This window comes from Gadus morhua, chromosome 4 (assembly GCF_902167405.1).
Source record: "Gadus morhua chromosome 4, gadMor3.0, whole genome shotgun sequence".
Lineage (NCBI taxonomy): Eukaryota > Metazoa > Chordata > Actinopteri > Gadiformes > Gadidae > Gadus > Gadus morhua.
Window position 1 is genome coordinate 23,977,539 of NC_044051.1, and position 13,807 is coordinate 23,991,345.

A 13,807-nucleotide genomic window follows, 5' to 3' on the forward strand; every position below is an offset into this window, starting at 1 on the left:
TATATCAGTGCTGTCAGTTAAACGCGTTATTAACGGCGTTAACGCAAACCAATCTTTACGGCGTTAGTTTTTTTATCGCGCGATTAACGCAATTTTTTTTTTCTTTGGCTCAAAACAAAGAAGCAGTAGCCGTATTGCTATGTTCAAGGCAGTATGTTTGTATGTTCATCGTTTAATTGCACGATAGGCTTTTTTTTTGTATCGTCCAGTTTTGATCAGTTTATGCCAATATTGTTATCAATAAAAAACCATTTGCACAAGGAAAGCCGATGCACTTCTCCATGTTGATAAGAGCATTCAAATGAGAAAAATTAATGGGACAAAGAAATCAAGGGATATTTAGCATAGAAAAAAGATTGCGATTAATCGTGAGTTAACTATGGCATTAATGCAATTAATCGCGATTAAATATTTTAATCGCTTGACTGCGCTAATACATATATATGAATACTGTATAACATATAGCCTTCGATGTTAAAGTATTTCGGCATGGTAATTATGAAGCAAAAGGAGGGGAATTGTATTTAACACGCGCGTGGAGCGACATAACGCAGGCCTATCTATCTTATGGACATATTACAAAATGGACAACGGATTTCAAAATGGCGCCTATTCATTCCTATGTAAACTGCTCAATGGCGCAGGGCAACATCAAGGAGAGATATGCTTCTGCATCATGGGTCCATAGCCACGCCCTACTTCATGACGTACCGGATGCAGAAATATTCTTGTTTTTTAGCATTGTTAGCATTGTAGCATCATAAGCGAGAGGTCTGAGCGATCGCAGTCGCATTGTTTACCGACCATGGAAATACAGGTTACTAATCCCCCGATGATTCTCTATATGTTTTGTTGCAGAAGTTCTTCAAGGAAAGTCATCAAATCCAGAGATAGCTTTTAACAGTTACTTTATTTGGTAAAGTATTTCGGTATGGTAAACTAATACTATGGAGCAAAAGGAGGTTGAAGCGTGTCTTTGCACGTGCTGAGCGACTCCCAGCTGACCAAAGCTATATTAACCCTATCGTATGGGCTGCCAAGAGTTTCTGGGCTGTTTCCTTTGCATCGCCCGCTAGAGGACGTCAAGTGGGCGTGTCCTATGTAGTGGGCGTGGCCGGGGTGACGTAATGGCTTCGGCTTCTTCACCTAACTAAAGGTGATGCTGTCTGTGGATGGAGCAGCCTTCAATAAGGTCTTGCTCCCCTAGTATTTACGGCTTATATGTTTGGTCCTGCTTCCTAGTGGTTAAGTGAGGGTAATACAACTTGTGTGTTTGAATCTGCTTCCTAGAGGCTATGTGGAGGCAGCTCATGTTCTTAAAATACGTAACAGTTTAACAATTATTATTTTAGATTGGTTTGCCCCTTTTTGACTTTATAAGAAAAGCACCTTTTTGAATGTTAAAACAGAAATAATAATTAGCACTCGTAGCACACTTTTTTAATATATATTTCTGATTCTGAAACGAGAATCAAATGCCCAATATATACACAGACCCATCAGCTGGTGTACCCAGGGAACTCACAAGGTGTTAGGAAGCAAAGGAGTCCGAAATGACCCCACATGGTATCATGGACCTATTATGTGTGGGTGCAATGAATAAGACAGATATGATGGTGGCGGTGCCAGCCCCACGTCAGGTTTCAAAAACAAGTAATACTGAAACTGAATCTCAAACTTGATCCTGAAATGTATTCAACATGAAATATGGTACAGGGAGAGGGCTGTGGCCGCAATCGATGGAGGAGGCAGTCAGGTTTGCAGGAAGACAACAACAGGAGTATGATGGACAGGGATCTGACATGGACAGGGAATTTTTTTATTTAAACATTCAGAGGAAATCAGGCCTACTGTAGGCCTATGTAAATACGATTAAAGATGTCTAGGATAGTATAAATGATAACTGTAAATGGCAGGTGTACTTTGCTTTTCATGGAGCCATAATGTTATATTAATAAAAAGCATTTTATTGATGGGCACCTTTCAGGCCACTTAAGCACCCCTTACATGCATAATTAATAAAATATTAAAAACACTTGGGTGGAGTGTGTTTGTCACTTACAGTATATGAAAGAGCTGGAGTAACGGAATAAGATGCAGCTGGATAGGGCGCTGAGAGGTGATGCATAGGCATGATGGTGGCACGCCAGACAAGTACAGGAGCATGATGGACCGGGATCTGATGAGGAAACAAAGATTTTCTAACTTACGATAAAATATACTCTGAAGTTCCCAGTTTCTGCAAACAGAAGAGAAGGGGTTTAGTTAAGGCTTTGTATCATTAATAAGATAGACTGTGACAAACAATCAATAACAAACAAAAAAAATAAAACTACGTCATAGTTTAAAGCCCACTCACCACGTCAAGGTGCATCCATCCCTAGATGTGCTGTTCAAAAATAAATGCACTGTTTAACTATGCCTTGTGCTCCGTTATGCAAGCTCCAAGTGTCACACTGCTTAAGAAACAGATTCCTTCCAACTTACTATCTCCGAGAAATGCAATCAATAACTTATGTACAAATAAATGGTTAGATTTCAACCAGCAACGAAGTTGGAGTGGCCTACACACATAAATAATTGTAATACACCAACATTGTTAACTGTCATACATAGGTAGCTAAACAAGCAAATTAAAAATGTAATACCAACGCTGAAATGTTAATTAGACTATCAACAATAATATAAAATGATACCGTAATGCACCTGTTCTTTGTCTTTGGATCTTTTGAATAAATTGATCAATATATGGTGAATCACAATGATCGCAAGCAGAGGACCGTGAGAGTTATTGAGCAGCAGCTGAACCAGTCTAAAAATCGGACACGTTAACGGAGCACTGATCTAGGCCCTCTCGGATGCCAGGTCGAAACAACATTTGTTTCACTACGACTCCTTTCAGCTGCACACCCCTCCTTCAGCAAAAAATAATCAGAGAGAACGGCTAATAAAACGCTTGAGGTGGCGTTTTGAAAAGAAAAAAAGTAATTGTTTTTAGGACATGGCATAAAGATAATTATGAGCCTTTGATTGATATCCAGACATTTTTTGCGGAGACACATTCCTGTTCCCCACTTGTATTGGAGTGAACGGAGACATCTACTTCTGGGTCCCTTGAATCGAGGGACCCGTCCACAGCCCGCTTAAAGCCCATGGTGCAGGTTAACCGGAAGTTATGATTAATGGGTACATAAAGCACTCAAAATATGTATAGAAAGTTAGAAATGTCTCCAAAATGGTGTTAAAGTCCAGTTTTTGTCGTTTTTGGTTAGTAACGGTTATTTTTTACGCAATTTGGCGATGACGTCACGTAAGGTAGACGCATTAGAACTAGCATTATGGCGGACGGGGATGAGGAAGCGGTAGCAAGACCCACTGTCAACATTTATGATGGCCCACAGCCATATAATTTCGAACCGGTTAGGCGTATGAGGGGAAATGAGGAAATCCCGAGAGCCGATGGCCGTCAAAGACAAATAAATGCATGGTCAGAGGAGAATGAGTGGAGAGTTGGTGAAGTGTCCTGGTGAGTTGCTACCATTTAGAAACGCAGCAAGGAGCGCTGGAGCTAGTAGTCTATGAACAGCAGTGCATACAATAACTTATTTTCTTTTACTGTCAGTGAATAGCATCGAATGAAAGTCAACGTTTTCTTTATATCTAGTGACAGTGATTATGTCATTGGCTCAGATAAGTACCCTAAACTTAGTCAGAAGATCCAGAAATAGAAGGCATATTATGCCTTCTATTTATTCTAAATATGGGCTAGCTTAACAGTCCCACCTGTGAACCCCTAGTGTTTATTCTAAGCTTTTACCTTTCTCCGGTGAAAATGTTGTTTGCAAACGTAGCCGACGCCGAGTAGGCTGGTTATGTCTTCAGTGTGATTATTTTTGATAGTGCTAACTCGTTTTCCTCGTGATTGATTGTCATTGAAACTGTCAGGGTACCGCTTACCGGGAGAGAGCAGTAAGCGTGTCTGTGTCGCTGTGTTTGGCAGGTGTCTGTGTGGGCGGTGTCGTCCCATGGAAACTGTGGTGGAGAGCTTGTGTTGTAGGGAGGTGAGCGCGTTTTGGTCGCTGGTCGAGGAGCTCACCCCGCGGCCAGCAGATGTAACGTGCCTAACGCAGCATCCTGGATTTGAGGCATGCTGCCTGAATCCGTTTGTGCTAAAAATAGCATACACACACTTCAGGCAGGATCATGGTCCCCTTCAAGCCAGCACGCACGAGTATGTTCATGGTTTATGTTTACTTTACAAATCTTTTTACACTGAGTCATTTGAACCAACAGTTATAGGTGACAGGAGATGTGTTGCATACACAATAAACATGCATAAGAAACAGGCTTAAAATGACGTTTCCAACCTACTTACAGTTTTAAACTTAAGAATCTTTCCTACTTATCCCTAGGCAATACCGGTACACTGCGTACAGGCAAGCTATACGCTGGGCTTATGGCGTTTTAGGGAGGAGTATAAGGAAGCCTCTACCCTCTTGTGTGGTTTCAACCATCAGACAGCAATTCCAGAATGGTGACCAGACCTATCAGGGCTTTCAATGGCCTTGTTTGGATGAAAATGAATAAAAATAATAGTTATGCTTATTCTGTTGTGATCATTCAATTGCCCTTAAAATGTTATAAAGTACACAGAACACATGCATTTTGGATAAAAAAAAGTTGATTGGCATTGCTTGTAATGGTTACTGAACAAAGACACAGGTTGGAATTAAATCTATATAAAAAAATGGTTAGGCACAAAACATACAAGGAACACTGATGAAGGGCTAGACCCGCAATGTTTAATTCTAATTCTAATTAATTCTGCAATAGTGTAGTCATACCCGAGGGACAGTTGATGGTTCTCTTTCTCTCACACACACACACACACACACACTATTTCATGCAGTGATACATGCAAAAGCACATCAAGCAGACACACAGTGAGCCCAGACAACACCGCACACAGAGGTTGACAAGGCACAGGTAAAATGATTACCAAATTATTTTGAATTACATACAAAGAAATTTCATGCAAATAACAACTAAATCATTGGACTTGTGCGTGGAAAAAAATAATGTGAAATTAGGTTTTCTTGAAGCGTGACTGCCGGGCTAGGTAGAGGCTGATGGCCTCCTCCTTAGGAATCTGTTGACTGCTGCCAATGAGCCTGAAAAGACCAAGACAGGTAGGCAGGGAGGCAGACAGACACACAGACGGAAAACGTACAAATAGACAGGAAGATGGACAGACAGAATTCCTTTTTGAAATGGAAACACATGAAATTGTCCTGCATATGAATTATAGCAAACATAAACAGTAAACAGAATGTTATGAGATTGCCAGGGAATGAAAAAATAATTTCATCACAAAGGTCACATGTCAAAGCATCCAGACAATTACTCAAAGACAGCAACTAAAACAAAACTATGTATAGCGTGCATAATACCAGTACTGTACCTGGGTCCAGCCACTCTTTGTTGCGCTGATCTTTGTCTAGAGGGCCATGGGCACAACTGGAGAAGGCAGGGGTGTCATGGTCATGGATGTCCTGGATGTGGTTCACTAAACTTCTCCATTTGGCCTCCATGACCGCTGGGTTGCCATCTGGGGTTGAGGCTGCAGTCCAATAGAGGTGATTCACTATAGCTGGCCTCCACAACTGTAGTTGGTCACACTCTTTGGATGCTGCATCCAATGCCTTCCCCAGACCTGTTTTAGAACAAATGGTATTAATTGATATGCACTAACAAAAACTGCTTCAAGGTTCCAACAATGGATACATACTTTTGGCAATGTGCCACACGTCAAAATAATGCTGTGTCCCTTCAGGGATCAGCTCCTCTCTCACCCATTTGGCAACCTAAGGAGAAAAAAACCACAAACATCCAGCTTCAGTGCAATTCAGATATTTACATTCTATACTGCATTTTTATTGTAAATACCTGGCGATGTCGGTCCCTGATCAGCGTTGCCAAATGCAGGTCGTTTCCCCTCAGCAGGCCAACACTGCGCTTGAGGCCTTCAAGCTCACACCATGAGCTGTTGGGGACCTCTGAGCTCTGCAACATGACATAACAGTGTAAGTGTAGAATGCTGGTGGTGTTGAAGGAGGCGTTAATGAACCGAAGCGTTGCTGGACCAGGCATTATGATACACTACTCTAGTTAGGCAATACACAATAAAGCTCTATGCATGGTTGTAGTGGAAAGATGTTATATTAAGATACAATCCTTTTACCAAATTGCAGAGTTCATTTCTTTGTCTAATAACATCAGGTTTACCTGAACAAGCTGAACATCCACCACCTTGTTCACTCTGTCCTCTATCAGAGAGTATGACCCATACTTTGCGCAGTGCCCAGGAGAATCTGACCTGGAATTAATTACAATTTATGTTTCAAGTTTTTAAAACCATGGTCTGTAAAGACAATCCACCATGTCAACTGCAAATGCCAACTAAAGCCACCCTACATGATAACAAATAACAAAATCAAAACGTGGAACTGGTCTAGCTCTCACACTGGTTTACCTGCAGTCACCAGCAAGAACTAGCCCGCCATCCATTGCCCGTAGGTCACTAAAATTCTTGGCTTGATCATTCTGCCAGGCCTGAACGATTACAGGGATGGTGTAGCGGCGCTGATGGCGAAAGAAACTGCTGGCACTGATGCACTGCAGGCCAAACAGGGTCAACATTCTTAGTGTCTGTGTGGCCAAACATCCAGTAAAATGAATGGCCCCACTTAACAGGAGGTTGCAGGTTGGCATGTTCCTGTGGAGCATTGGCTGGTTTTGCCAGAAACGGTGGTAGCCACATGATGCACAGACCTAGATATGTAAGAAAATAAAATAAAACATTGTACCGTAATCAACAGTATATCAGGATTCAATATAGAGTAAGTACTGTACATTACTGGTCAAAGGTTTCATGTTTTCAATGAAACACACATGACCAATACAGTATAACACTCAAATATGATGGCATCACAAACCAGCAGACTTAAGCCAGCCTGGTACATACATTGTAAATTAACTGGCAAGACAGTCAGAGCTATCAGATTGTAATTAGATATTCAGATTTTCTAATCAGATGGCCACGTAAACAAAACTGCATAAACAAAACTGTACCTGCTTGATCTTAACAAAAGTTCCTTCCTGCTGCACGATGCTACTATCCGACCTCTCACAACAGGCCGGACAGATGGCAAAAAGGCCCATCAGCTCCTCTTGGCAAACAATGAATTTGTCAATGCAACTACAACAACAAAAAATGAGGGGGAGGGGGGCGGTGTCATTCAAACTAACAAAGCATTGAGCATTCAATATGGTCTATGTTGGTTTTAGATTATCTCACTTGTGGTGGGGGTCACACGTGTAAGGTGGCTCCTCATCAAACAATTCCTCCTCATCCATCGGCTCTTCGGGCACCCACGACAAGTCACTGATGACAGTGGCATTATCATCATCGTCGTCGTCAACTGTCTGTTCAGGACTAGCGAGGGGAGTGGAGGTTTGTGGGCTGATTGAAGTCTGTGTGCCCACGCTAACCATCTTGGGCTTCAGGTTAACCTGCACAGCTGTGGCAGAGGCAGTAAACATACCCAAACATATGACAATCATGGCAAATCGGCGGCTATGTTTTGGTGTAGGCTATGTATTCATTTCATCAATGTGTATGGAAATGTCCTACTTGCAATGTTTTAGACATAATATCTACCCCTTAAAATACCAAAGATTTACCGTGAGACCATCGGGGGGGCTTCAAAAAGCATTGTGTCCCAGCGTCAGAAGTGGAGGAGGGCAAGGGCTGATCCCCAGTATCGACACTCTCCACAGTGTCTACACTGGCCACGGTCTCCTGCTGTGAGGCGTCTGTCAACATCTTGCGAAAACAAATATAAAAAAGTATATTAGTATAAAGTATAGTATATATAAGTATATAAAAGGTCACGGTCAAATACAGTATATGTGAAAGAGAACCGTAGCAGTCTAGCACTAACACAAAACGCAAACACACTGTTGTGAAAGCCGCTTGATGTTGACGATCACTGATCCAAACACTAGCCATGAAGCTTTCATGACGATATGGACATTTACTTCAGGGCAATTTTGTTTTGGCTCATATTCGTGAATCACGAAATATGCTCTTCTAATGTCAGACTGATCATGCTTGTAGATGAGGCTGTGTCAAAGGGAACACGGTATGCAAAATACACAGCTAGCTAACGCGCAGCTTGTAATTAGCAGCTATAGCATGATGCTTACCGTGGCAATCTCTCGCTTGCGGCAGACGGTGTCTCTCGACCTCGGGACAGGGCAGGCAGAGTGGTTTGCATGCACAGACGGCACGGCGTTAGGAATTAACTTCGCCGTCCTCTTACTCTTTAAACCAAGTGAGACCATCTTGGCATCCCCTGAGTGGTAATCCTCCTCCTTGAAATGCGCGCTGCATATTCTGGAGTACGCGGTAACAGAGCTAGCTGAAAAATCTGCCCGCCTAAACTTGACAAATTGCACCCAGCTTCGGAGAATCCCTTTGTCCTTGGGGAAGCAATGGACCCTATGTCCACTTTTGCTGGAGTTGTTGCACCCGCCACAAATACAGTAGAAAACCATGTTATCTACTTGTATATCTACTCTCTCTCTCTCTCTCTCTCTCTCTCTCTCTCTCTCTCTCTCTCTCTCTCTCTCTCTCTCTCTCTCTCTCTCTCTATATATATATATGTTATGCTATGCTATGCTATCCCTCACTATCTATCGATGTTATGCTATTCTATCTATCTATCTATCTATCTATCTATCTATCTATCTATCTATCTATCTATCTATCGATGTTATTCTATCTATCTATCTATCTATCTATCTATCTATCTATCTATCTATCTATCTATCTATCTATCTATCTATATCTAGGCTATCTCTATTTATGTATTTACTAATATAATCTGACACTGTCACTCTCTCTCACTAGCGGCTTCGGCTGTCGTCCAAAAGCGCAGTACCTTACGTGACGTCATGCAATGCATTGTGGGAGAAATAAGAATCATCGCTAACCTGTGGCTAATAACCACTAATATATCACCTACTTTTCCTAATATTTATATTTTGTGATACCCTACAACATCAAATACAATGGATAATTGTTTAAATGTTTATTACCAACTAGAAAATTGCCAGAAAAGAAGAAAATAGAAACCTGCACCATGCCCTTTAAACAGCTGCAATACCAGGCTTGGCCGCTGAGCACTGGTGGATTGCGGAAGTATGCACTGATCCTGGGGGCTTGATCTATCTAGCCACGGGGCTGCCATATGTTTCTGACCTCATCTGGCTCCCGCTCTGCATTTGTATCAAGTAGGCGTGGCCTATGTGACATATTGGCTCCAGCTTCCTCGTCTGTCTTAAATTTGCTGCCTTCTGTGGCTGGAGTAGATATTGCAGCTTGTATGTATGGTCCTGCTCCCCTTATGGCTATGTATAGTAATTGCAGCTTATGTGTTCAGTCCTGCTTCCTTGTAGCTAATTGGGGGTAATGCAGCTTATGTGTTCGATAATGATCCTGCTTCATTGTGGCCATGTGGGGGTAGCTTATGTGCTTAAATTACATAACAACGCCTGCGTTTATGTATTCCTCTAAAGGTCCTGGAGTTCCTTCGCTTCTGCTGCTGATCTTCGCTGACGTCCCCTGTAAGATAAAAGACTTAACTTCTAGCATTAGTACTGTTCACAATGTACTGTTCTGGAGGACACAAGTTAAGGCCAAAGTTACAAGAACCCGTCGGTTAGAGATGGACAACATTAGGGCTTGCTCAAGGACTCTTTAAAATACCTAATAGTAACAAATATTCTAAATTAGAGAAAATAACTGAATCACAACGAAAATCAAAACATTGATTGTTCACAAATCCGAGCTAGGGGGATTAATGGCGCCCACCGAGAACGCCCCTTACAGTTTTCTCGATTGTATACACACAAAAAATGGAACCATGCACACAATTCTGAAAACTTGAAGCTCATGTATCAACTACAAGATTCCAGACTGCTAAACTCTAAGCACAATTCCACTGTTTTCACATTTTTGCTAAACTCTAATCACAAATTTCATCATTTAGCACACTTGGTTCACCTGGATTACACTGGCCTTCAAAACGCAACAGCTAATTACCAATAACTCTAACTCACTTCTCACCTGTTCAAACACAACTGGCAAAACACTTAAAGGTTGGGTATGGAATTCGCTTTTTTGGCCATTTTTGCAAAATTACTTGAAATCCTTATCATAACCCACTTACAGCCACTGAGTTAGAAGTACTGACATAAAAATTAAACAAGTCAATCATCTGTGGAACAGGCAGGGCTCGAAAAACTCCAGCCAATGATTTCCAGAGCCACCGAGTTGCATTGGACAGTAAGTACGTCAATCAAACGGTCGTACTGCACTCCCCCTCCCCCGTGCGCGACCCCTTCATGCACATACTCAAACCTCGTGACCCAGAGCAAGCTTCTGTTTTTTGTTATCCTGCGGTAGCTACTGGAGCTAGCTAACTAGCAAATGACTCGCTCTCGCGCATCTGTTCGCTCGTGCATGATTGCGCGTCCATGTACTTGGAATGGGTGGAGTCAGAGTCAGCGTTGAAGGAGAGGGGGTAGGAACATTTGAGTTGTGTGTTTTCAAAATCTGCTGGCATTTCGCAAATCCCATACCCAACCTTTAAATCATGTGTCAGAGCATAAAAGAAGACTTTGTGAGCTCTACTATGTCATAGATATGGTCATTTGTCATATTCAGGATTGGGGGTGGGATACATACTGATGTACATGTAGATCTGTTTCACCTCATTTATATTCTTATTTTTATTTTTTCTTGGCCTACGAAAAGCTTTTTATGCAGTCAGCTCAGCTGAACATTTTACTATATTACAGTAAAGCCTACATCCCCGAAAGATAGTCTTAACATTTTCTTACTGTAGTGTTTTTCATTTGACTTATCAGTGCAATTACTGTACTGTAATTTACCAAAATAGGTAACATTGGTGTATTGTCAGAACAATGTTGCAGCATCAACTATAGGTGTACAGAATGACTCTTAGAACATTGTGAGTTTAGCCCATTGGAGCTCATTGGATAGACACATATGCATTGTATCCTATTCTGATACGATTGTGTCAATGCAATATTTATATGATATATTCACAGTATTGTATTACAATATGGCAACAGTCTTTATACTTTATGTACCACATAATTGCAACTTTTAAAAAGAAAGCTATTTCTAAACAATTTTATACATTGGAATATGTAACATGGCCTCATAAGGCCAAAACATATGTTAATAGTATTTTGATGGAAGTGTTTTGAATTGATCACACCAGTGTTTAATTGATGCTCTCTAAGGGGCCGTGTCCACCAAAAGCCTTTTTAAAAGGCGGAGCGCCTGTCTGCAATGCATTCTCTATGGCGCGCCTTTTAAAAAGCCGCCCGGGTCGGTCATTCTCTATGGCGCGCGGAGCGCGTGAGGCGCGCGGAGCGCGCCTCACGCTTTTAGACGCGCGCCCCAGTTGAAAACAGTTGAACTTTTGAAGAAAAGCGCTCCACGTCATCGGCGCTTTTTTCGAACGACCAATCAAAATCGAGGAGGAGGCAAGGCTAAAAGGATCAACAGAACACAAACTGAAAACAAACTGAAACATGTCGGACGAAAGTTTAATAACAGCTGTGAGTGAGTGTCCGGTCCTGTACGACCTCACGTTAAAGGTGGTATTCCCCGTACTGCCTCCTGCCACGATTACTGCTGTGGACCCACACTCTCCTCCGGGCAACCACGACAGGCGCAGGGGATCGTCCGCAACCTCCGCTGCCACGGCAAGAAGCGCTAAATCTTGCGTTCATTTTCTAATAAAATTGTAGGAGCAACCAGTTCAGGTGTCAGATGCCAGATGATGGAGCCAACAGATAGAAGCTGTATATCTATGGATACAAGCGATGATGTGTATTAATGACGTAAACGAAAAACGCTCCGTGCGCCTTTTTTGAGCGGCGCGCACAAACGCGTTGAGAGCAGTACACGGAGCGCTCCACCTTTTAAAAAGGCTTTTGGTGGAAACGGGCCCTAAGAGTTATTCATTTGAAAGCTGTGTTTAGTGTTTGGTGGAAAAAATCCGTTTTGAGAAGAATTGTCTAGTTTTGACAAAATGATAGGCTCTTCTGAGGTTTGTGTTTAGAGTTTTGAGAAATTTAGCTATTGTTTCAGAAAACGTGTTTAAACGATTAAAAAAAATAATAATCAGTGTGTGAAGCAGCTTGTTTGCGCTCAAACTTTACCTCCGTAACAGTGTGACATCAGACAGTGAGTGGTGCTGAAATGGAGGAGTCCCGCCTCCCTGCTACCCACAATGTTTACAACTTCTCTGGCGGGTGAATTTGCCAACACACGCGCAAAGCGTTCGACCTCTCGCAACAGATTTGGCGTGCTGTCCAATCACAGGGGGGGGGGGGGCTTTAAAGCTACATGATACAAATCAGACCGTTTTTGAAAGACACTGAAATACGTTTTGCAGAAATGAACAGTATGAGAATAATAAGCAGTATTTCTAACATACATGCAGGTTACCCTATTCTAGTAGTACCCCCCAAATGAAATGATTAACCCTAAGAAATTATGGTCAAGGCTGTGAGTTCACGTCTCCCTCTTTGGAGACCAAAGCCTCTGCTAACATGTGTCTCTACTCTTCAACAGCCTATTTTATTCTGGAGGACAACCTGCCACTGCGGTCGGCATTGGAGAGCAGACAGAGAGTCCAATCAGAGACCAAGATGATCTCACATGACCACTTTGGTGAGCCGCCTGTTTGGCATTGATATTCAGTGTTCCTGAGGACGGGTAACGAATCAGGGATGTTGTGGAGTTTTCACGCTAGGTTTGGTCGTCGTACTCTTCCTCTAAAGCAGGGGTGTCAAACTCATTTTGGTTCAGCGGCCACATACAGCCCATCTGATCTCAAGTGGGCCGGGACAACGAGACTCGTAGTGGGGGTTATCTCAGCCATGGTTGAGAAGGAACAGGGGGAAAGGATCTTTGGCTTTGCCTCCCTGAATGAACCTTTAAATGAAGGAGAAAGGGATTGTTGCTAACAATTGTCTCTCACCGGAGCCCTGCTGCCTGCCGCCGCGAGGCACCACCGCCACGAGGCACCACCGCTGCGAAGCACCACCGCCGCGAGGCACGCTGCCCACTTCCAAGGCGGTGGTGCCTCGACAGCGGGGCTCCGGCGGGAGACAATCGCGGGCATCCATGTCGCGGTTCAGTCTACTTCAGAATGATGTGGAAGTGGAAGGGGGGGGGTTCAGACCGGGGGGCGCCGGTAGGGCACCCTCACAACCAGATCAAACCTGATCTGGTTTCAAACCTGGTTTCAAACCTCAAACCTGTGCCTGGTCTTCTCGACGCACACCGTCAAGCAGCCTGGAGAACTGTGCAGATCCTCCTCTCTCCCGCTACACCCGCCTAGAGGACGGAAGTAGCTACCACAGGCCAAGAGCCTACTCCCAGTCTGCAGGTTAGCAGGTGGCCCCCTCCTGTAGTGTCCTCTTTCTGCCCAGCCCACAGATACTTTCCTGGTTATATCCTGTGCAGCTAACGAAGGATACGCCCATTTCCCAAAACAACAGGTGGAGCCAGCCACTCCTGCATTGGCTGGCTATGCTGTCCATGTCAGGCACTGAGCAAATCACAGAGTTCACAGGCAATTAAAGGAATGCACAACAATCATGCAACAAGGAACACCCTAATATCAATGTCAATATC

At 43.0% G+C, this 13,807-nt stretch overlaps 2 protein-coding genes across 2 annotated transcripts in view; one reads left to right on the forward strand and one right to left on the reverse strand.

The window, feature by feature from the left end:
• LOC115541697 (inactive dipeptidyl peptidase 10-like) overlaps window positions 1–13,807 on the forward strand; it is a 254,281-nt gene that overhangs the window by 141,613 nt on the left and 98,861 nt on the right. The window contains exons 17-18 of the mRNA XM_030353542.1: window positions 9,643–9,690; window positions 12,740–12,838. Coding sequence (XP_030209402.1) covers window positions 9,643–9,690; window positions 12,740–12,838 — 147 coding nt within the window. The remainder of the gene's footprint in view (window positions 1–9,642; window positions 9,691–12,739; window positions 12,839–13,807) is intronic.
• Window positions 5,284–8,211, reverse strand: LOC115541642 (uncharacterized). The gene is made up of 8 exons (XM_030353463.1): window positions 7,744–8,211; window positions 7,358–7,580; window positions 7,132–7,258; window positions 6,533–6,831; window positions 6,286–6,376; window positions 5,947–6,063; window positions 5,789–5,864; window positions 5,284–5,713 (listed from the first exon to the last, which is right to left on the reverse strand). Exons 1-8 carry the CDS (start codon window positions 8,069–8,071, stop codon window positions 5,418–5,420), a joined length of 1,557 nt encoding a protein of 518 aa, XP_030209323.1. The 5' UTR covers window positions 8,072–8,211; the 3' UTR covers window positions 5,284–5,417.